We start from the raw sequence: 22,865 nt of genomic DNA, 5'->3' as shown, positions 1-22,865 counted from the left end.
TGAGTCCTAAAACCAAGTCCTGAAGGGCTGATAACTCTGGCAGTAAGTGTGCATGTGTAGCACGACAGCATCAAGTACAATACTTTCACAGAAAGCAATACTTGGCAGTAAGTAAAGATTCATTACCCTGCCCAAAACTGGTAATGTGGTAACTGAAGAAAGTAATATGGTCAATTACTTACTGAATTCAGTGACGCAGTAAATTATGTTGCTTAAACTAAAAATGAAGCTGGTGATATTTAGACAAATTAGTGTTGCTTGAAAGACTAAGACTGACTCTCCTACTCATTCATATTTTACAGTAAAATGTAATATAGACTGGACAAATGTAAACAGTACTATAGAAAATGCCACTAAAGTTCAGAGTACAACAGTCTACCACCACTCTCACGTTTATGTGCATATATGTAATTCTGCTCCACATCTCTCTAGATCTTCTCTGTAACTTGGTAAAACCTCTGGCACTTACTGATGGATTAAGCACATAACTTACACAATATATTCCATGATGTAACTTTTATTCCCACTAATACTTGTATTAGTGTTGTTGCACTCCTTGTACAACACACTATGTCATGAATACAGAGCATACAGCCATATATTTAGGACACATTTGCTGCCTTCATCTCAAAAAAACCCAAACTCTACCAACAGAAAACCCAAGTGCTTGCTGGATAATATCAATCCCCAATTCCATTAAATTAAGCAGATCTTAATCTTGACTTTAAAATGGCTCCTAAAAATATACAACCTTTGTCATGACCCTTTCTTAACACATGGTGGTGTATTAATCTCTTGCTCCAGATGGACTTATTAGAACATTTGAGACCTAGGGTGTGCCTGAAATTTTCTCAATGTATAACAAACTCAACGCTTCATAATTCTTTCTATAAATTCATGTGGTGATTATAAATCTGGACAGCAACGTAAGGTCAAACTGCATACATGCATAAATTGCTTGAAGTCTTGTGTTTACAATACAGCATACCATTACTGTTATTAGCACCGTATGGCAGCTGGCAAGCTTCCATTGACTGTCCTCTGTTGTGTCCCAAATTTACTACTGTATCATTCTTTAAAGGGAGAAAACAATAACATCGTTTCATGAAAGCGGAATTTTTATACTTAGAATACAGCCATAAGTAGCCATATAACAGGAAAATGCTGAATGAGTCTATATTATTCATATGTGTTAACCCATATCTGCAAAAGTATGTGTAGCCACATATCCTAAAGCAACAACAGCTAATCAAGCACACATGCATAAAGCCTTTATCATGTGGAAAAATGCCTTCTCAGAACATGGAAATGAATATATATGTCTTGGCCTGTGATGCACAGTCAGGACTTAAATCAAATCTTCAAAGGTTAAAGCTAATACATTAAGTGAATGCATCATCAAAATGAGCCCACTGGCATAACAGCCGTGGCAGAATAATAACTTCCCCTGTAATCAAGCAGCAGTTCTGCGTGCATAGTAATTACATAATAAGCTCTGTGCCCTTTATCCTCACCTCTGCAACATATGCTTGCAAACATTTTGTAAGCAGGGCAAATCATTGCATGCATCCATGTTACTAAAAAGATGGCAGCTGCGTAATACATACAATTGTAATATGGCAGATTTGTATTATCAACAATCTGGGGATCCACCGCTGGCCAGATGAATAGAATTTGTCCAGATTCACAATTAAGTAATTCTATGACTTAGATCAACTGCCAGCAATGTCATGCTGTAAAACGTTTTTTTAGTTTTATTATGGTGGAGTGAAAGAGGTTCATTTATTTGGTTCTAGGCATTTTAGATTGAATAACCACAATTACGTTTGCTTGAAAAGCCACAATATTCTTTATGAAACCATGTATTTAAACACTGAATAAATCACCAACAAACCCTGGTACAAGCACTATCCAATGCAGTTGCTATCACAGACCTGCACATATTTGGGTATTTAAGTAAAACTTAACTTGAGGGAAGTAATTCATAAAAAAAATTCAACATGCTTGGTGGAAAAAAATACTTATTTGTCACCATATATAGCATAAGTACTGTTTCTTCATTTGTTTATAATAGTTTTGTTTGCAATTTAAACATCATTAATACTCAAGTACTTTTACTTAATTCATTCTTCCCGTTGTTGATCTCCTTCTATTAAAGATTCAGTGTCTACAAGTATTTTGACCTATTTACTGTAAAATTCTGAATTTCAGTGACATTACATTAAAATAATTCAAGTGGACTACAAGCTGGTTTAGCACTATCATACTACTATCATACTGGCATCATATTTCTAGTCGCTGCATATATATAATGCTACGAAAAAGATACAACAATTAAGGGAAATCCTGTTATAAATATTCATATTCAAATTTATAAATATGAAATAACTTTTTTGCAGGATTTATATGAAAATATTTCTATGGTTATTTGTCTTTAGAATATTGTGGTGCAACAGAAGACAGCAACTCATGACAAGTGATTTAAGAATAACGCTGTGCCTTAGCTCTAAACAGAGAGGCTGAGAATCATAAAAATTTTATTCCATGAATGGAGATACTGAAATATCCATAGAGTGAGATTAATTTTAAGCATTCATTCTGAACAATTAAGACACACACAAAAAAATATTCAAGGGAACTTTAAGCATTCAGTCTGAATGATTAAAGCACCAAAAAAAAAAAATATTCAAGGATACATTTTAATCCAAAGTAAACTTAATGAATGACAAACTGAAATGAAGGTTAACTTCCACACTTTCATGCTTATAAGGTAGCTGGGCCAGGGGCAGTTTATACTCCTGCAGAAAAGAAAAAGCCCTTCTGCTGCAGCAAAAAGCCTTCATTAATACAGTACAGGGTCGATAAGTGCCAACATAATCCAGAAGTTGATCTGTTTTCTCTGTAAATTCTTAAAATGTCTTCTGAATAGCAATGAGAAAAGCAAGTTCCTATGCAATACTTACTCCCTACTACAGAGCTCTTTCTCCACAGCAACAATTGCCTGGTTCTGCAACAGAAACATGTCCTTCCACAGTCCTCACAGTGCATGACATTGTTGCAGGCTAGGAGGAGTTAGAATAAACAAACAGCCCAAATTCCACATAACGTGGAGAAGGATGGCCAAATGTACTTTGGGGATGCAGAACTTCATTAGATGAGGAGAGGGGAAAAAAACCTAAAACCTAACTGTGAAAACCACAAAACATGGGGGAAACATCCACATCCAGAGAGATTCCTCTTGATGTTGCTTATTTTTCGTCTGTAATCTAGGCATCTTGGGCTGGTGTCAGAGGATGTCAGAGGGAACCATAAGGCAGAGCTCTTTGTCAGCTGGCACTGGAGGCCACTAGCCAGCCACGGGGCTATAAGAGCCAGCATAGTACCACCTTCTGGAGGTGGCTGAGAACTCCTGTTTCATTACAGGCTCAGTGGGGAAGGACAGCACAAATGTTTTGCCCAGGGAAAGAAAGAAGGTACTGACCTGTTATATTAGTATGCCTTGCAAACAGGCTTTTGGGAACACAAAGACCAACTCTTTATTAAGCATTTTCTTAAACATTTTCAAGGCTTTTTACCCACCCTTTCAAGTATTATCCAATGGAGATGTAGCAAGGCCCTTGGAAAGCAGTAGGGATCTTCATAATCAGTGGTCCAGGTCCAGCCCCTGGTGCCATCCCAGCCTTCCCCCACTCCATCTGCTGTGCAGGAGGAGCTGGGAGGTGAGGGGCACAGCCTCACCACTGTGCAGGCTGGCTGGACAGAGCCGCCAATGTGGACATCAGCAGTGCCGAGCGAGCTAATGTTATACATGTGTCCAGTGCCACCCCATCCATTTGCAAGGCACTCTAGAGGTGTCAGAGGGGCCACACCATGGGGAAGTGTAGGCTATTCTGTCCCAGCACACTTGAAACTGAGGCCATAAATGAAATGAGACATGTAAGCAGGCAAAAAAAAAACCAAACCAAAAAAACAAAACAACAACCACCACCAAAAAAACCAGCCTCAAAAACCTAAGGACAAAAAAGCTTCGTAAGATCAAAATGACAATGACATTCTTAAAAAAAAAAAAAAAAGGCTAACCCAGCAGTTCAGGTAAGAAGCAATTCCTGGACAAGGATTAGGATACATTCAGACAAACAGCGGCTCTTGTAAGGAGCCTCAGTTTTTGAAGGGTGCTAAATCACTAAGAACAAAGGATGTACATAGGCCACAGAGATTGCATATAGACACAGGAGTTAAAAAAACCTATTCTCTCTTTTGTTACATCAAGTAGTATTTCAGATAACCAGCTAATGCTTTATCAAACCACCTAAATTAATCTGTTGACAGCATCAAGACTTGCATGTAATGAATCCAAGTGACTCTGTGCAGCACTTTATACAAAACAACGTCTTTTTGACAGGGACTGGATTTCACCACAAGCAAATACAATCATGAGATCAGAAATGTGAAGACAACCTGCACCCAGACTTCTTCAGTCTTCTGCTTTCTTCTCTACGAAGTATACTACAGAACATCAGCAAGCTGCTAAACCCAAAATGACCCAAATCTCCCGATAAACTTCAGCCAACACAAGTTTTCTTTCCCTTAAAACTACAGTTGGCAACAAGAATCATCAGGAACAAATTCAAAGATGAGCTAAAAAAAGGTCAAATAATAATAAAAAAAAGACTGCATTTGTTTGCAGTCTTAATGGTCTGAACATTTGCTTGTCATTTGATTGAGATGTCAATCTAAACTATTTCATGCTAGGTATGCTCATACTAGACCAGAGGTATAAAATGACTGGTCTTACTTAGGGATGTTATATATATTCAATGCCATTGATACCTGCTTTATAAAGAAATAAGTTCCAACAGCAACACTTTTGTACTACTTAAAAACAAGCATTGCAGTCACAAAAATAAACAAACAAAATTGTTTGATGCCTTTTGTTGAAATAGAGCATTATGAAAAACCCAGATCACCAGTTACCACCCTGATTTACAAGACTCACTCTATATAATTTTCTGGTTGCCTCTATAATTTATTTTCTGGGAGGATCATCAATACTCAATTACTGTATCTCTTTTAAAGAAATAGTATATTTCCTTTAAGATTTTTTGCACCATAACTTTATTTGCCCACATAATAAGCAGGTTTTTAAACTGAAAAATATTCTGTCCTCTCTCTTCGGGTTTTTTTCCCTCCCCCCTGCAAAGTAATGCATAACTAGAGAGGAACATATTGGCGATCAAATCCAGCCTCTTGCAGGCAAAAGGAGCCTTTTAAGAGATGTCATGTTTAAAAGTACCTAGAACGTGCATTCCATGTGTCACTACACTTTACCATAATGAGTATTCAGACACCCCATTTAGAAACCAAAAAAGCCAGACCTGTTTCACCTGAAAGTCACCTACTTCTTTAAATGCAAGAAATTGTTGTATTTTAGTTATAGTAATGTTACTGCATTTCTGATGACCAATGGGTATAAAAAGAGAAATGCTGGTAGAAAAAAAGCCGAAGTATTTAGTTAAACCAATAATAAAATTGGGAAAAGGACACCAACTTTTATTTGGGTCACTTTTCACTTTCATGTGTACATAACTTGGGCTCTGTACATGTTTGATATGTATGTAGGTACTGCTACCTTCTCTAGGCCTGGCACTTCCACAGGCTGCAATATCTGTATTGTTTAGCTGCAATGATGGCTAGTTCGCATCTTGCATAGAAACTGTTGTCTCTCATTTTTGAGCACAGATAACGAAGAGGCAACTGTGTCCTAATAACAGTGAAGCACATCTAAACTGCACATATGAAGAACCAAAAGTATGGATCTGGACTTCATTCCAGAAAAAGCAAAAAAAAGATCCACAAAAAAACAAACAAAACAAAACCAATCAAAAAAAAACCAACAAAACCCCAAAACAAACCCCAAACCTAGAAAAAAGGAATAGAACTGTTTGCTTGCTTCACAAGGTGGAAATGCTGAGCTGAAGGGTGTCAAATGCTTAGACTGAAAAAGTAGAGGGAATGTGGCAAGCAAGCTTACAGTGCAGAGCTGGCTTTCAGAGGAGCAGTGAGCTTGGAGAGGAAACTCCAAAAAAAGGTATCTCTGCTCCAAATAATCAGAAAAGGTAACTGGGGTTGGCTGGAGTAACCAGTTTTATTTAAACTTGGACACTGGAAAGCGAGAAGCTATAAAGAGCAGACTTAGCTGAGGTGATTAATTTTAATGCTTGTACATAGCCTCAGAGAAAACTGCTTCCACAAGCATTTGTCTGACGTCTGTTCTTCTTGTTTTGACTGGAGAGGACATGGGTTAGAACTTGCTCAGTAAATAAAGTTTAGCATTGCAGCACGGTACACAGGTATTTATGAATTGTTTGTTCACACATCAAGCATTGTTCATGACAAAAGCAAAGAAGGGAAAATATGTGATGACATTTGGCAGGATGGGCCCTATGATGTCAAAAGATGAAAACCATCTCTTTCACTCTGCATAGCAAAGGTTCACTAATTTTGAAGGCATGTCTTTCCCAATCTGTTTACGTAGCTGATTTCCAAGCCTTGGAGAGATGGTGAACACCTTCCCTAGAAGAAGCTTCCTGCCAAATAGCCCCCATCCACTGACATCCAATTCTAATCTTTCCATCAGCTCCTTCCCTCTTGTCAAATGGTAACACTGAAATAAACTGCTTCACTAGTAATAGGAAAAATACTTAATAAAAAGCAAAGCCTTGGCTTACAAGAAAAGAACATTATGATCATATAGAAGTAACCACATAAACTGTTATTAACTGTAAGGCTCATAAAACTGCATGAATATCTCAATTATATCACCTCTCCAGATTATATAATAAAACAGCATAACGAGCTTCGTTTTAACTTGACAAGGCTGGATACTGCTCCTCTCTTTAAAAAGCTTTTTATAAAATCACATTCCTTCCTAATACTTGACTTGCAAGAACTCTAAAGACATCATGTACAAAATTAAAAATAAACTTCCTCATTTTCCTACCACTGTTGCTTATCACTACCACCGTATCCACAAGATTTTCTTTATAAAGAAATCAGCTTATACAAGCATCATCTTGTGACAATGGGTGCAATGCCATTTGCATCACTTCTAAAGGCGAAATACTTATGTTTTGCTCTAGTTCCCCTAACTTTTTGATTATTTTGTCACAGTCTTCAGTTCTGGGACTGTGCAAAAACATTTAAATTCCATCTTTAATAAGGAAATACTACAAAGAATGAGATTGTTTTGCCAATGTGTCATAAAAAGCTCAAACTTTTATTACCAGTTGCATAGTGAAGATACATGCAATTACTGCAACTGTTTACTGAAAACACACTTGCTAATTCTGTAACTGTCAGTGACATACTGTGCTGGGTGCTAGCTGGTGCCAAGGCAGCTGCCAAAAGCTGAAGTCCAAAAAGGGGAAAGGAGAGGATTAAAGTATTACTCCTGTTTCCAAGAATAAAGTACTATAAATGAGCTAGTCACTTGCTAGGTAATAATTTTCTGGTGTTTATATGGTAAACTTCTGCAAAGTGAATTGCTGTTGGCATCACCGGAGTTTACAAAGCAAAGGTACTTGCCAAAGGCAGCTTCACTGGAAGGGCCGTTCAAGTAAACATGGAATGGAAAGTCATTAGGCAAAATGAAAAACAGCTAATTTTGCTATGATCATATCAGGAACATTAAGTATTTCTGTTTAAACTTCAGAATCTGAGGTACAAAAGAGCACACAGTGATCACGGGAAACTTAGCAGCACGTAGAACAAAATCCTGGCTATAGTTCACGTAGGAGTGGGGTCATTTTTGCCAACTGAAAAGAATAACATGTTTCCAATGCACACTGTTTTCACTAGTACTGTCAAAGAAATATCTCTTTAGCCTAGATGTACATGAATACATACACACTTAGTGCTCATACTAACACTTCTCTATTCCAATGCACACTGTTTTCACTAGTACTGTCAAAGAAATATCTCTTTAGCCTAGATATGCATGAATACATACGCACTTAGTGCTCAAACTCACACTCCTCTACTTGTGTTTCTTTTGTGGGTAAAACAGCACAAAGTAAAAAATTCAGCTTAAGTTTTCTTCATCAAACAGTTCAATATCTGGTTTTCTTTCTGAAATCCCTCTGCCCAGAAAACCATTTCTGTAGCTAGGATGGATGGGATCAGCCAACACACATCTGCACAATAAGTAAGCAGAAGAAACTCAGTATTTCCAAGGATGTTCCCAATTCTACATCATGTGAAGAGGAGGTTCGGTCCCCAGTTACATATATTTCATAAACACTGGAATCTAGCATGCAGAAAAAAGTTCACAGGTTCACTGTTTGGTCACAGAAACTCATGAGATATTTTATAATCAGAGTTGTTCTTATGCCAAAAGCAGTCTGCAGGAATCAAGAAATCTTCCCCACCCCCCATCCAACAGCTACTGCGTCAGGCCAGTGGAATAACTACACAACTAAACACCAAAACATTGACTAAAATTGCCATGAGTAGACTGGGTTTAAAAATAAAACATTTTTAAAAGCTTCTTTTCTATTCTACAAATCTCAAAATTTAAAATATGTGGAAGGTTTCATCTACTCCTTGTTTCAAAACCATGCAATGTAATGCTGATAGCTAAGATTGCTACTTCAGCTTCGTTTTTCTACTAAGCTGCTAAAAATGGCAAAATAAAAATGCAGTCCCTATACAACAGCATTTTTCAGAACTTCCTCGGTTTTCAGAGCACTGAACTGCAATACAAACCCTTAAAAATACTGGAATTTCCTTCCAATAATTCAAGAGCTAAAAGTTTGGTTTTGTTTTGGTTTTTGGTTTTTTTAACCCAGAAATCTGGACAACATTCATCCCACTGCATTTTGCTGATAAAAAGAAAAAAAGGCAAATGAATGACAAGTTCAGTATTTAGAGCCCCCCCGAACATACAGAAATGTGTATGTTTATAAAGAAAAAAGGTGAGGTTTTTTAGGGGGAGAAAGGGGTTAAATATATTAAACAAAAAATATCTTAAATTTAATTTTTTTGTCCTGCATAAGCACAACAAAGAAGGAGAGGATTGAAGCAAGTTGTCACAGCATATGACTATGAATATTTTAATGTTTTCACTCTGCCCAACATTGAAAAATGGGGGGGGTGGGGGGGTGGGGCGGAAATCAGTGATGAAAAATACATTTTATCGGCATATTTCTACTTTGGTTCCTAGTTAATACAACATTTTAAACCTGTTAGTGATTTAATTCTGCAATAAATTTCCTCTCACTTTTACTTTTGCTTCCCTATGATATAAGCTCCTTCTTGCACACATTTTCAGGAATTAAAAATGTAACACTTAATGACTTTAAAACTCATAATTCTTCAGTCAGCATGAATATGTCTTTTTGTCTGAGAAACATTACTCACGTGCAGAACTTTCCTAATTTAAATTCCCATTTATGTTCAGATTTTAATTAAACTGGCATTTGTTTGAGCTGCTGCTGCTGAGGAAAGAGGTTGTATTACAAGGGTCTATATTGTTATGTATGGCGTTATTCAAAAATACTATAAACTTACAAACATCTTCATTTGTAGTAGGGTGCATTACCAAGAGCCCTCAAATATTTTACTTTAAATAAAAAACCCAGTAGTGTAACACGGTATACACACAAAGTGCACAGTGACTGATAGCTAAAAAAACCCAAGGGGGACAACGTTTACTTAAGAACTTCTGAAGTATCATCTGCGTTCGGCTGACTCCAGGACTTCACGTGACAGCCCATCCATTTTCAGGATAACTCCAAGTCATTGTATGTGACTGAGGGGCTGAGATGGCTGGGACCAGCATGCCTCAGAGATGGGGGGGGTGACTGGGCAGGGCAGACTCAGGCAGGTTCTGGGCTCCAGAACTTGCTTTTTTTGCGCCTTAAACAGCTCAAATGTGGTAACCTAGATAGGATTTGTAACTCATTTTATAGAGTTTTAGGTAAAACATGAATCTGATTACCAAATTCATGACAATTAAAAGGAATTTTCTTCCACATAAATAATTACTACTTCTGAGATTTTTAGGCAGATATATACTTACTTTGAAATCAAAACAATATGTAAGATATACTAATAACCATAATCTTTTGTTATACCTGTTGAATAATAAGGGATGACCAAAAACCGTGTTAACAATTAATAAATTACTAAAACATACTAATTTTTACCTAAATTCTCAACACCCTTATACGTCCTGAGCATATCATGTATACAGAGAACATCTGCTTTAATAAACTCATTTTAGACATCATGTAATCTCTTTTTCATTGTCTCCCAAGAGGTGAATTTCAGTTCCCCTTTCTGCCAGCCCCTTGCTCTCAGGGTTACCCAGCTGAGGTTTCCACTGCCAGCCTGTTTCCACCCCTTCCTTACCCTAGTATTTTCCAAAGGACTTCCACTGAGAGCAAGACCACCCAACCAGCTTTTGCACCCTTTCAATTAGTGTTATTTTTAATATGTGTCTAATGATACTGTGTTTCTCCTGGGAACATGCAATACTTTACACAAGACACTGAAGAAGAGCTGGGCAACAGGACTGCGATTTCACCTCAGAAAGCTCTAAGTGGCTCCCTCATCTTATTTGAAATAACATTCGGGTGCTTCAGGCTGACTGGACACATCTAAGGGCAACAGATTGTCCTGTACTGATCTTTTGTCACTCCCAGCAAAGGCACTAGTTTCTAACTGATCCCCCTAACTAGTCCTCTGCCATAGATTGGCATTCTGCAGGACAGTGTCAATCAGAGGTAAGGTTAGAGTTGCGAATTCATTACTAAACATGTTTTTTTTTTTAAGATTTTACGTTACATTTCATACAGTACACTGCAAAACTTTTCAAATTAAAGAATTTAGCTTATCTGTACCACAGCACATCTCAAAGGGAGTTATTAGATCAGGCATATTCCTTCCCTTGTTTCCTCTTATGCTTGCCATCTCTCAAGGCAGTAACACTGATTAAATAGTCTGCCGTTATGCTCAAAGTCCCATGATTTCCCTGGTTTCCGTGAAGTAACTGTTTAAAACTACATCATGAAAATAACAGTGAGAACTCTAAATTTGTTAATGCAAAATACCTTTTAATTTATTTACAGCCGATCAAGTGTTCTTAATGTTTACTTTACTTATTAACTGTTCTCTAATCAGTCAGTACACCAATTTCTTTTCTCTGGAGACCTACTGCGTCCAGGGAATAGAGTCGGATCTTGATCAGAGACTGCACAAAAATCATCTCAAGTGAACAGTGGGCCTCAGAGACTACACTTCTTTACAGAGGGGATAGAGAGCGGCACTTACCCTGCTGACTTCTTTAGGAGTCGATTCATCTAAGAGAAAACAAAACAAACAATTAGGCACTCAGGGAAGTTTCCAGGCTGAATGAAGAACAAGATGCCACACATCAAACAATTTTTGCACCTTTGTATAAAACTTTTCTAACATGGTTCAATAAAGTAATTGAAATATCCTGAGACCGGTGTGCAGCTGCAATCTTTACGCTTCTAAATCTAAAAATGAATTTAAATTAGGGTAAAGTATTCAGGAATTCTGTCCTGACGTAATAAGAACACAAAATTTCCCACATTTCTTAAGTCAACTCACAGGCCAGCTAAACCAACAAGTCCTGTACCATTCTTCTACATTTACATTCCAACTCAGTATGGCACAGTCGGAGAAGTAAAGGCCTTTTGCTACCAAACACATGCCACCAACACCAACATGTGCAAGAGAGTGAGTAGGCTTAGACTTTCTGTTCTGAAGATCAAAGATGCTATTCCTGTTGACCCCTTTGCATGTGGAAAAAAAGCCTTGTGACTATAATAATAGAAGAGTATCACCAATGTGATCTGGCATAACACATTAAAAGCACATAGATTACAGGTTTTTTATATATATATATATACACACACACACAAACACTATCATGTTTTGTGCTTTCAAATACAAGCAGACTCTCATGCATTTTTTTGTAATGTAAATATGTAAAGATAAACACAGATACAATACCAGAGCACTAGCTAAAACACTAAGGTATTTCAGAAAATAAAGGGAAAGCAGTTACATAGTAAGAACGCATCTGTCATAGGAAGAGTTTCCAACTTCCAGTTCAACCACACCAAAAACAGTTTAAGCACACCTTTACAAACTTCCAGTTGGCTAGCTTCTGAAAACATGAAGGGAACTATTTGTAACCTTTTATTTGATGCTAGGAATCAAATTGCTATGCTTTGGAAATACAATTTTAAGTCACCAAAGAGATTTAATCTCACAGAATACATGTATTTTGATACATCTCTATTGGAGTGGATTTTCGCATGTCTGTCAAACATAGTATCACCTAGGCTGCTTAATAGCAGATACACCACATTTTCTCCAAAATCATCTCCAGGTGAAGGAGAGATCTTAAGGTGCCCCTTGAGAATAGCACATTCACTGGTATTTCAAGGTTATTACCAGCATAGGCTCTTCATATCTTGCCATTTAAGATGAACTTTTAAACAATAAACCTAGAAAAAAATGTCTAGAAAATTAATTCAAGAATGTCTAGAAAAAAAAATTCAAATTTCCAATGAAAGAACCCTACATAATACAGATTTCTCCTCAAAACTGAGTGATACCAAGTAAAATTACGTATTTCACAACTATAAGTGAGTATTAGTCTTCTCTTACCCCCAAATCAAATCATATAGCAGTAATTTACACATGCAGAACACAGACATAAACTTAAATGAGCTGTTTAAGGTAGTTCTGTTGTTTGCAATGCAATGTATAACACATACTCTGCAATCTTCAGTGATGTTATCTTCCTTGACCAGATGAATCTACACACCAGTTACAAGACCAGCCAAATCTAGAATCAAAATCCATCTCCCCCACTACCTGATGTCTGACAGGGAGCAGCAGCAGATGTGAACAGCAGAAAACAGTGATGACATAATGATGCTTTCTGTGGAGCATACGCTCGGTTTTCAGTAACCAACTAATCAAACATTTCTTGAACCAGTGGTGACATTTTTCTGTTTAAAAGACTAGGATGAGGTTTTCATCCTCACACTTTCAGGCAGCAGGAGGGATGTCAGGTTTTGTTTGTTTTGTGATTGGTTTTTTTTCCCAACCTGAGCCACCATCCCTCAGCATTCACACCACTCTCCGAGTTTCATGGTTTAAACACTTACTATGAGAAAAGCTGTCTCTCTTTTCTTTTGAATGTGCACATTGCAAACTTCATCTCATGCTGTCTGTTCACCTTATCTATGGAGCCTGTGACTCTACAAATCTGTCAAACAAGGTTTTCTCTGCACCACGCCCCACCAAAACCTTTCCTGGCTTGAGAGGTCTGGTCTGATTTGCTGCTGGTGCCAAGCAAGCCGCTCAGCACTGCTGGGTGCTATCACTGCTCCTACTACCTCTATCCCACTGCATCCTTCTGGGATGGAAAGTCCAGAACTACAGGCAATACAGCAGCTCAGGAAAACATAATGGGGACATACAGGATGACACAGGGATGATTTAGGGGTTTTCTCTCTATTTGAAAAGAATAATTCCAAACATTTTACCTGTATCTTGATGGTTCCTAAACACTGGGCTAATATTTTCAAACGTTTATACATTGTAATACCAATATCTCTCTCCAGAGCACTAACAACTAATTAAGAGCCCACTACTGTATATGTAAAATTAGAAACATCCGCCCCCATGTAAAGTAGCCAGTATTTATCAGTATTAACTTTGTCAGCTGTTTTAGCTCTGTTACTTTGTACTTTTAGCACCCCGAATAACTTCATACCCTAAAAAAACCCCACCAAAACCAAAATTATCTTCAACCCTGTATGTATCCGCTTAACAAAATCATGCATGTGTATGCTGAACAGCATGGGTAAATCATAATAGTCATCTTCCTCTACTGGAACAAAATGAATTTATTGTAATATACCTAGTAAAAATGACCACCACAATCTTATGGCTTTCACACTATTGTGAGACGTAACTGCCACTGCAGTTTCCAATGATAGACAGAGGATAGATTAAATGCACCAAATCTAAAGCTTACTAAACAGTATAAAAGTTTACGTAATCTCTATTTGAGCCACCATAAAAATTTTCAGTCCTCCAGTATCAGAAAGACCAATTAATCACTTCCAATTCTCTGAGATCCTTGACAATGCAATTTCATAGTCTGAGCAGGATGTTACAAATGCCACCAACCCAACATGAAACTTCCCACACATATATAATACTGTGCTTTAATTTTTACATGAGATACACAGGTGTCACTCCTGCCTTGCAATTCATTGTTAATTCCCTTACTTATAATAAAGAATAATTCCTGTACTTATAATATTTACATTTATTTAGATTAAAGGAATCATTCTTTCACTAAGTAATTGCATAAAGGTAACATATGAAAACTCCATCCAGGTCTAGGTCCATTTTTGCTGGTTAAAAAACATGAAAATGGACAGATGGTCATTATATCAAAAAACTTATTTCTTTCTGTGAGAAAATTAAAAGAAATATGCTAACAGATCAGGAAGGGAAAAAATAATACCTATGGAATTCAATAAAGATACATTATATGGAACAATTATTAGCGCAAATACTTTTTCATAATAAAAAAAAAGATATAATCAATATGCCATTTTTTGAGAATAAACAAAGTGTTTGGGAGGTTTGGTATTAAAAACCCACAGATAAGGTTTGCAATTCAGGGATTATGAACTGGTGCGAAAAATGGAAGATTTTTTAGGGGAAGAAGGAAAGCAAAAGATTAAGGGGAGAGGGAAAAAACAGCATGGAATACTCTAATACATCTAGGTGAAATTACTACACAGTGAACTAGAAAATAATTTTCCCTATTAAAATAAATGAAAAGCCTAACAAGACACTGCCACCCTCACCCTGCCCCTCAAGAGTAAAGGAAGAAACGTGACCTGAAGTGAATCAAAGTGCTTTTCTGGAGATGCAGTCTTTATGGTCCAGGTGCACGCCAAGTAACACGTATCCCCCACTGCTGGCACCACCTTGCTGTGGTTTCATCCACAGGAGAAAATGCTTATTAGCATCTGCACTGAGGGAAATAAATACCCTGGGAGAAAGCAAGTGTTTGTGAAACAGATCACACTAATGCTCCAGTCACTAGAAACTTTTCAGCTGGAGCTCACTTCTTCTTTAAACATCACACACAATCAACCAATGCACCTGAATAACTGTCACTCTCTCAATCCCATTTGCTGGTAGTATTGCTGTCTGCAGAATTTAGGAGGATAACGTGTATTTTTTGTGATACCCGAGATAATTATTAAAACAGAGTAGTACAAGAAAAATGTATGATTTTGTTCTGGCACTCTGAATATGCCAACGCCGTTCTTAATTTCAAAAATAAAGTGATGAATTCTTGAAAAGTAGTCACTCTACACGCATATGTTAACTTGGCTGCACTGCTCAGTCGAGGCTGTATCAAGCTGTATTTTTAACATCATGATTCTCAACGTCACTTGATGCACAGTGAGATAGGTAGTCAACAGCAGTGCGATGGGAGCAGCTCAGAAGAGAACACAAGCCGAGCAAGAGGTAATTTTGCCCTCCAGAGGCACTAGGCATTCATCAGTAAATCTAGCAGAATGTCCTGATTTAGCTGGTGCTATAAACTGTGTTTGTTGTTCATGTCTTCTTAATTTGAGCATAAGCACACACATACCACAACTAAAAAAACAGAAAACTGTGGGGAACCGGACTAGATTTCAAGGGCTTCCCCACCTCCATACACGAGACCAAAACCCTTGCACCAGCAATAATGTTCTACCCCTCTGTGAGCTGGTTCAGTCCTCCAAATGTATAGAATATGGTTCACTTTCTAAACTTTCAAAACCAGGTTAACTATTCTAGACCACAAGAATACAGTTACATTTGGTTTTATCTTGACACCTTTGCAAACATTACTATTTAAATAGCTCTCTTCAGAGGTTAGTGACATCGGGAGGAGGCACTGAAGAATGAGAAATGTTCCATGATAAGATTTGGGTTTTAAAAACAAAATTAAAAACTGACAAACCTTAATAACCTCAACTTTACTACCTATACAATTCTAATCAACAACTGCACAGCACACCACAGATATACATAATAAATAGTATGATAATTAAAGACAACATCCATCTGGAAAAGCTTCCATACGAAACCAAGGCAAGCAAGATAGGAAGAAGCAGACAACGAGAAAGGGAACCAACAGGAAAAAAAACTCTACAGAGGATTTTCCATTTGGCACAGCATAAATGAGGCCAGGTTTGGTATTTGGCTGAATTTACACAAGGCCAGGTTTAGTATAATTTGGGGTTCTCTTTTAGGTGGGGGGTGAAGAGGTATTTAAATGTGTAATAGTTAATTTAATAGGAAATATAATATTTTACTTCACATATTCAAAAAAAAGAATCTCTTTCCATACTTGTTTTCTACACATCTGGGTGTTTTGTTTTCTTTTTTTTAAAGTGACCTTCCGACAATTCCAAGACGCTAAGCCAGAGTAGTCACAAAGACAACTGGGATGCAAAGCAAGCTTTCAGCATCTGAGATATGATATTCTGATGCATTTATCAAGGAAGCAATAATTCTAATCCCTAGTTAGTTTTATCAGAAGAACTCTTTTGGAAAAATAGTATTGTGCTTTCTCCCTGGTCTTATGCAGTTTTCTGCACTGCGTACTTAAATACTGCTGCTGGCCCACCATTGTTGATGACAGCAAACAAATGCTTAGGATTAATTCTGTTTATGAGATCCCAGATAGCTGTACAGTCACAGTTTCCCAAGGAATGTTTCCCCACACAGCAGATGTCAGATTGACCTAATAATTTTTCTTTTAAAAATTTGCTTTAGGCTAATAAAACACAAGTTGTTTGGAATGCAATTAGACCAGCATAAATATCTTTGCTTTTTTTTCTCCCTTAAGTGTCATACACACACACATCAATACAAATTCCACATCAATATGTATGGACTGGTTAAAGACTGATCTCACCACCATGAGATAAAAGTTTACCATGTTTAATTTATTTCTGTAGTAGAATGGCATCAATCAGATGAGTTGGTCAGTCTACTTTAATTGCAGTTTGCATCCTTGCTTGAGACACTCTGCATCCTTGTTTTAGACACCTTGCATCTGGCAGCCTATGCTTCCACTCAATTTGTAAGATCTTTCAAAGACACCTTAGCTGAGAACGAGCTTCCTAAAGTGGCAACTATCACACATATGTAATGGAAATGCTTAAGCCGCCACTCAAAAATGTTCTTACTTCTTAATGCACAATTTCACTGAGAGCACCTGAGCAGCATTCCTGACTTTCAACTGTCTGGATTTATTTCACAATTCAGAAGCACTTGTAACATTACTTCATAGAAAACTAACTGAGACAGTTTCCTTAGACAGACTTAGACATTGAAAAGGAATATTCATTAGTATTGATCCCTGGTGGCACAGTAGGTTTCTTTCCTTCAAAAGGAGAAAACATGAATTCTAGCTTTTTTTACAACAGTAAGATGCACATTTTTAAAAGTTCCTGACAAAGGATACTTAGTTCTTCCTCTTCTTAAACAACAAAGTAGCGGATCAGAAAATAAGTCCTGAACCAAGACTTCATTGAAGATGGTAAGCACAGAACCATATTGTCTGCCAGGTGTCCTAAAATTTTTGTACATTCCTTTGCATATAAGCAAATAGAGCACTACACAAAATAGGAGCCAGGAGACAGCATGTTTGGCTTCGTTAGACACACTTAAGTGTTTGGAAGTTTATTGTTTTCTGTGGTCTTAGCCCTCACAAAACAGATGGAACTTCTGGAGCAATTTTGCAGGACAGCCAGAAAATTTCCAAAAGGGACTTTCTGAAAGTATCACCAGCCCATGGTAAGAACAGAAAGGCACACAGAGGACCCAAATTTTCCTCGTTTCTGAAATTGCTTAGCAGTACACAAAGCTTATTGATATAGGCTTCGCTCTTTCTGTATCCACGGACGGGATACAGACGGAAAACTCTCAACTGTATACTTGATGTGATAATTTAGGCTAACATAAAGAGGGTATTTCCACAAAACTATGATCCAGAAAATTGTTTTATAATTAACATAGACTTATCTTCTCACTTCTGTTTAAATAGCGGGACGATGGATGTGCCTCTGAACTTGTGGAATAATACCATCAACACATCAGCTCCAAGTTTCATAAAAATCCGTAAAAGTCTCTCCAGTTGAAATCAACTCAGCAAAAATCATGTTAGAACCTGGTCTCTGACCACCAGGAAGAAACTTAATGGTTTCCAGCAGTGAACATACTTCACCATGTTTTATGGTAATTAGCCTATGACTTCATATCCTACTCAACGTGACTGTTGAATGAAGGGAGCATTAAATGGGTTACCTCATCTATCTTATCAGTCAATGAGGTGCAATCACCATTGTTTATTACTGGAATACAGCCACTAGACAATGGGCTTACAATTTTGTTTCATACTTACCATATACACCTACCTCTTTTTGCCTCTATCTACCACTTTCCTTGCCTGACACTGAATCCTGTTTGGCATTCACTGCACTACCTGTTGTAGGCAGCTTTCTTTGAAGTTGATTACAGGTCTTGCAAATGTATTTGGTGAAGCAAGTCTCTCACCCAGTAGTAATATAATTTCAGTATCACTCTTGATAAATCAAACTTGATTTTCTCCTGGTTTTTGGTCCCAGAACCCTGCTGGTTGCCAGGTATAAGGTATCCTTATAGCTTACTGTAACTGATGGATTTCAGAAACAGCATTACACTACTAAGTGGTTCTCTCACTGCTGAATAGAGCTGTTCCTTCACTTTTTAACGTGTTTCAAACACACTGCACAAAGGTTGAAGTTTTATTGTGTTCAGCAGGTGTTTTCAATGAGAGGGAAAAAATTACATTGCTGTTGGTTCAAATACTGAGACATACACCTTTAAGCAATGCCATTGAAATCAATAGGACTGCTACAGCTTGCACTGGAAACCAGAAATGCTTTTATGTATTAAATGTCATGGTATGCCTATTATGTATAGTGATCCAGGGCTGAAGGAGATCATTAAAAAAGAACACTACTCAAAGCAGGTCCTACAAAGCTCCAACAACCTGAGAAAGCCACACTGGATCTTGTCCATTGCAAGACATTTGGATATTTTACAAACACACATTATTATGCATGCTTTTTGGACCCTGCTGAGCCTCTTGGGTTTGGCTTGTTCATTCCTAGTCCATGAATCCCTCTTTCTGACTGATAAACTGTCTGGAGGATTTTAAGGAAAGGCACTTCCTCCTCCTTCCCCAACATCTGTATACAGCTTGCCTATCCTCCACCCTCAGCCCGACGCAGCAGGGGACGGATCGCAGAACGCACACAGCTCCGTGCCATGAAGTTCCAGTCCCTGGCACAGAGTGAGGCTTGAAAGCTTTGTTGGCCCAAACAGGCCAAGAAATTTCAGCAGGTTCTCAGCCTCTGGAGCAGCAAATACTGCATATGGCTCAGTGACAGCGAGAGAATATAATAATCTTACACTTAAATGTAATGTTACACTTACCTTGGGGAAAAAAAGCATCAGATACCAAGATTTTTACTATGCTTTCTCACTTTAATTCTTTGTATATTGTTCTCATCCCTACCTTTTTGTTTACTGTATTCTCACCTCTTTCTGTTTAGAAACATAGGATCTTTTAAGGGAAAATCATGTCCATGTAATAAAACTATAAGCTATCACATTCGTATGAAGTTGTTTAAAATTTTCAAATTCTACTGTTTATCTGCTATAGAGACCCTAAAGCAGAACAAGAAGCTTTGCTGCCTGCCTGATTTTCTGATTTCTGTGTCTCTGACTACATTGAAAACAAATGTTGTGTTACTGAACTTTGCAGTAAAATCCTCAACATCTGCAGAAAAATCAAGACTGAGTAGTTTTCTTCTCTTTAGACCAGCTGACAAAAGAAACAAAAGAAAATGCCCCAGAGGAAAAGTTTGCTAACGTCAACAAGGGTAAAGGATCATTAGAGCTTGAGATGATAGGTTACCACATGGGAGGGTGTAGTGATCCGATGTAAACCATTTACGTCAGGGGAATCGTTTCAATCCCTCTGAAGAAACCCTACTTTAACTCCAATGGACATACATTTGTATTAGAGATGCATTTTATTTATTTTACCCTGGAGACTGAAAACTGAAAAACTGAGACAATGTTGGATAATACTGAAGAAGAAAAAGTAACAGAATAAAATTTACAAATTAAGCCTTTTTGCTTTTAGGATATTTCAGCTGATTTGTTTGTAATCACAATCAAGCTCTCAGCTACTGTGTGTTGAGTGTTACAGAATAATGATGTGCAGATAATTCAGGACATTGGAGTCTGCAAAATTGCATGTTACACTAACACAAAAAATAGACTGAAACCAAGAGAAAATAGAACTATTAACTACTTATCCATACCACTACCATGACTGAAACATTTTGCTTGCAAGGGGGAGACTGTTCGAAAAAAAAAAAATATATAATAACTTCAGTGAATGTCAAGGAACAGAATATGTAACTACAAAATTATAGCTAGCTCTCTATGAAAGATAAAGACGGTATCATCTGAATTTCTAAACTAGACAGTTTTACAATAAGAAGACTTATAATGACAGATAATTATAATCCACAGGAACTATACAGGAAAAAATAACAACAAAATTTATCTTTTTGGCTGCTGCACAACAACAACAACAAAAAGAATCCAAAACATGTTACAGAGTTCAGTATTCTTATACCAACATTTCAACAAATGCAAAATTTTAACTCTGCCTAGTAGCAGGTACAGTAGTAAAGATACTAGGCCAGACTTAGAAAAATTTTCAGGCAGCAATACATGCACTACGATTTCCAAAACTCTAAATAAGTCAGGTTCCCGGTTCCTTGAAAGGAAAGGAAGTTCAGTAACCCAGCTATGAGTAGGCATGATGATTTACCACGGCTCAAGTAAGAATGATAATTCACTAAGTTGTGGGGACTCAGCCACTTGTGACTCTATAGGATCATCTTAAGGCTCTCCACTACATAATGAATCTCTGATTTAACATGTGAAATGATTGATGAAGGCTGTAATATTGGACAGTGAGCTTAGTAAGATGTAATATAAAAAATGCGACACATACCAGTTGTTCCTGGCTGAAAACAAGAATGTTTCAAATGAAACTCTGTTTATATACCTCCAACTGGTCTTCTGTAAACCTCAAGGACACACTGTGACAGCCAACGTCAGACACTTTAGCACCAGAAGACATTGCAAAGTTGTGGCACCTACCAGTCCACATACATCAGAAGTTATAGTCATTAAATACCTTGGCACATCAGCCTCCAGATTATTCAGTCCTTTTATCCACAGTGGATCTTTAAGAGATTCCACAAAAATTCCATAAAAATCTGGCAGAACCCAGCTGTTAGTGGACCGAAGACCTTCTCATTTCTGAATATACCTACCAGTGCATCCTCATGCTCCATTACACTATTAAATCTACTGCATACCAACTGTAATACAGAAACTTTGACACAGGCTTCCAACACGGGACCAGGGGTACGCTCAGGCACAGGTTGCTGCCCTGTCAGAAGGATCTAGCTGACCAAAACATTCAACCATAAGCAAGACATGTAAATCACAGTACCTCTGCAGTTTGGAACATACGAAAGACTTGGTGACAGAAAGTATCCCATTTTTAGAGGCTGCAAGGCAAACTCAGACACACACCCATACAGAGAACAGATTACACTGGCAGTTTCAGAAGGAATTCTCTGCTCACAGCCCACCTGATAGATAGATAACAAGGAACAAGGGCGGGGGCGGGGGGGGGGGAGGGGGGGAGGGAATCCAAAAGAAAACTGCAAACACAGATGTATAAGCCTAGAGTGAATGAAGAACTGGATGGTTCACACAAGACAAAATTACTTTCATGTGCTTTTTTAACTAACAAAATCCAGTGCAGATGGTAAATTAATTGAAATACTAAGAACTCAGGAAATATGTAAAGAAATCAGCTGGGAAGCTAATAAACTATATCTAACACAGCAGTAAAAGCAAGTGGAAGTACCACTTCTGTCAGTGGAATAAAGGGAACCAGAGCCAACCGTACCTCTTCAGCATGGCTGAAGTTGCCACCTGCTGGGATAAGGAGCTGTGTCTATCTCCCAAATTGTCAGTCTAAGAGAATTACTAATGATCACACACTGAGAGCAGGCAACCAAGTGAGAGATCTATTCCTGCAAGTATGAAAAGGGTAATTCATAATCTAAGTCCCTTCCCCCCATGCCTTCAAACTAGTTTTGAAACAGTCATAATTGAGGAGTCTCATATTTTGTCAGTTAAAGCATCGTTCTCAACTTCCTCCATCAGGCCTGCCATATAGTTCTGGCAACACCAATATGAGTTTCTTTCATAAGCAAGTATGACACAACTACATTGAAGAGGAATCTGGAAAACAAGCCCGTGACACAACCACTCCTTAGAAGCTTTCTTTTAGTCTGCACCTACTTTGTTAAGGAACACAAGAGCTGTGTTAGTTAATCTGTTTGGGTCTCACATCCACGTAGGCATACTTACAAGGCCATCTGATTTTCACAAGCAATAAATGGCCAGCAGCACTAATTCGTTAAGGGATAAATTAGTCCCCTACTGCAAGTCCTCTACTAGGGACTTGACGATTTCTAAACATCAGGCCACTTGTTTTGACACCTAAATTAAAGATTAAGTTACAAAAGAGTACACCACAGAGAACAGCCTGATAACTACATAATAAGATGGCAGTTCAAAAGACA

General features: G+C 37.7%; 1 protein-coding gene across 1 annotated transcript in view; it reads right to left on the bottom strand.

Moving 5' to 3' along the window:
- Positions 1 to 22,865, bottom strand: part of PDE10A (phosphodiesterase 10A) — a 194,381-nt gene that overhangs the window by 68,447 nt on the left and 103,069 nt on the right. The window contains exon 3 of the mRNA XM_005443108.4: positions 11,332 to 11,360. Within this exon, the coding sequence (XP_005443165.2) occupies positions 11,332 to 11,360 (29 nt within the window). The remainder of the gene's footprint in view (positions 1 to 11,331; positions 11,361 to 22,865) is intronic.

This window comes from Falco cherrug, chromosome 6 (genome assembly GCF_023634085.1).
Source record: "Falco cherrug isolate bFalChe1 chromosome 6, bFalChe1.pri, whole genome shotgun sequence".
NCBI classification, from domain to species: domain Eukaryota; kingdom Metazoa; phylum Chordata; class Aves; order Falconiformes; family Falconidae; genus Falco; species Falco cherrug.
This window is presented reverse-complemented; position numbering and strand designations above follow the sequence as displayed.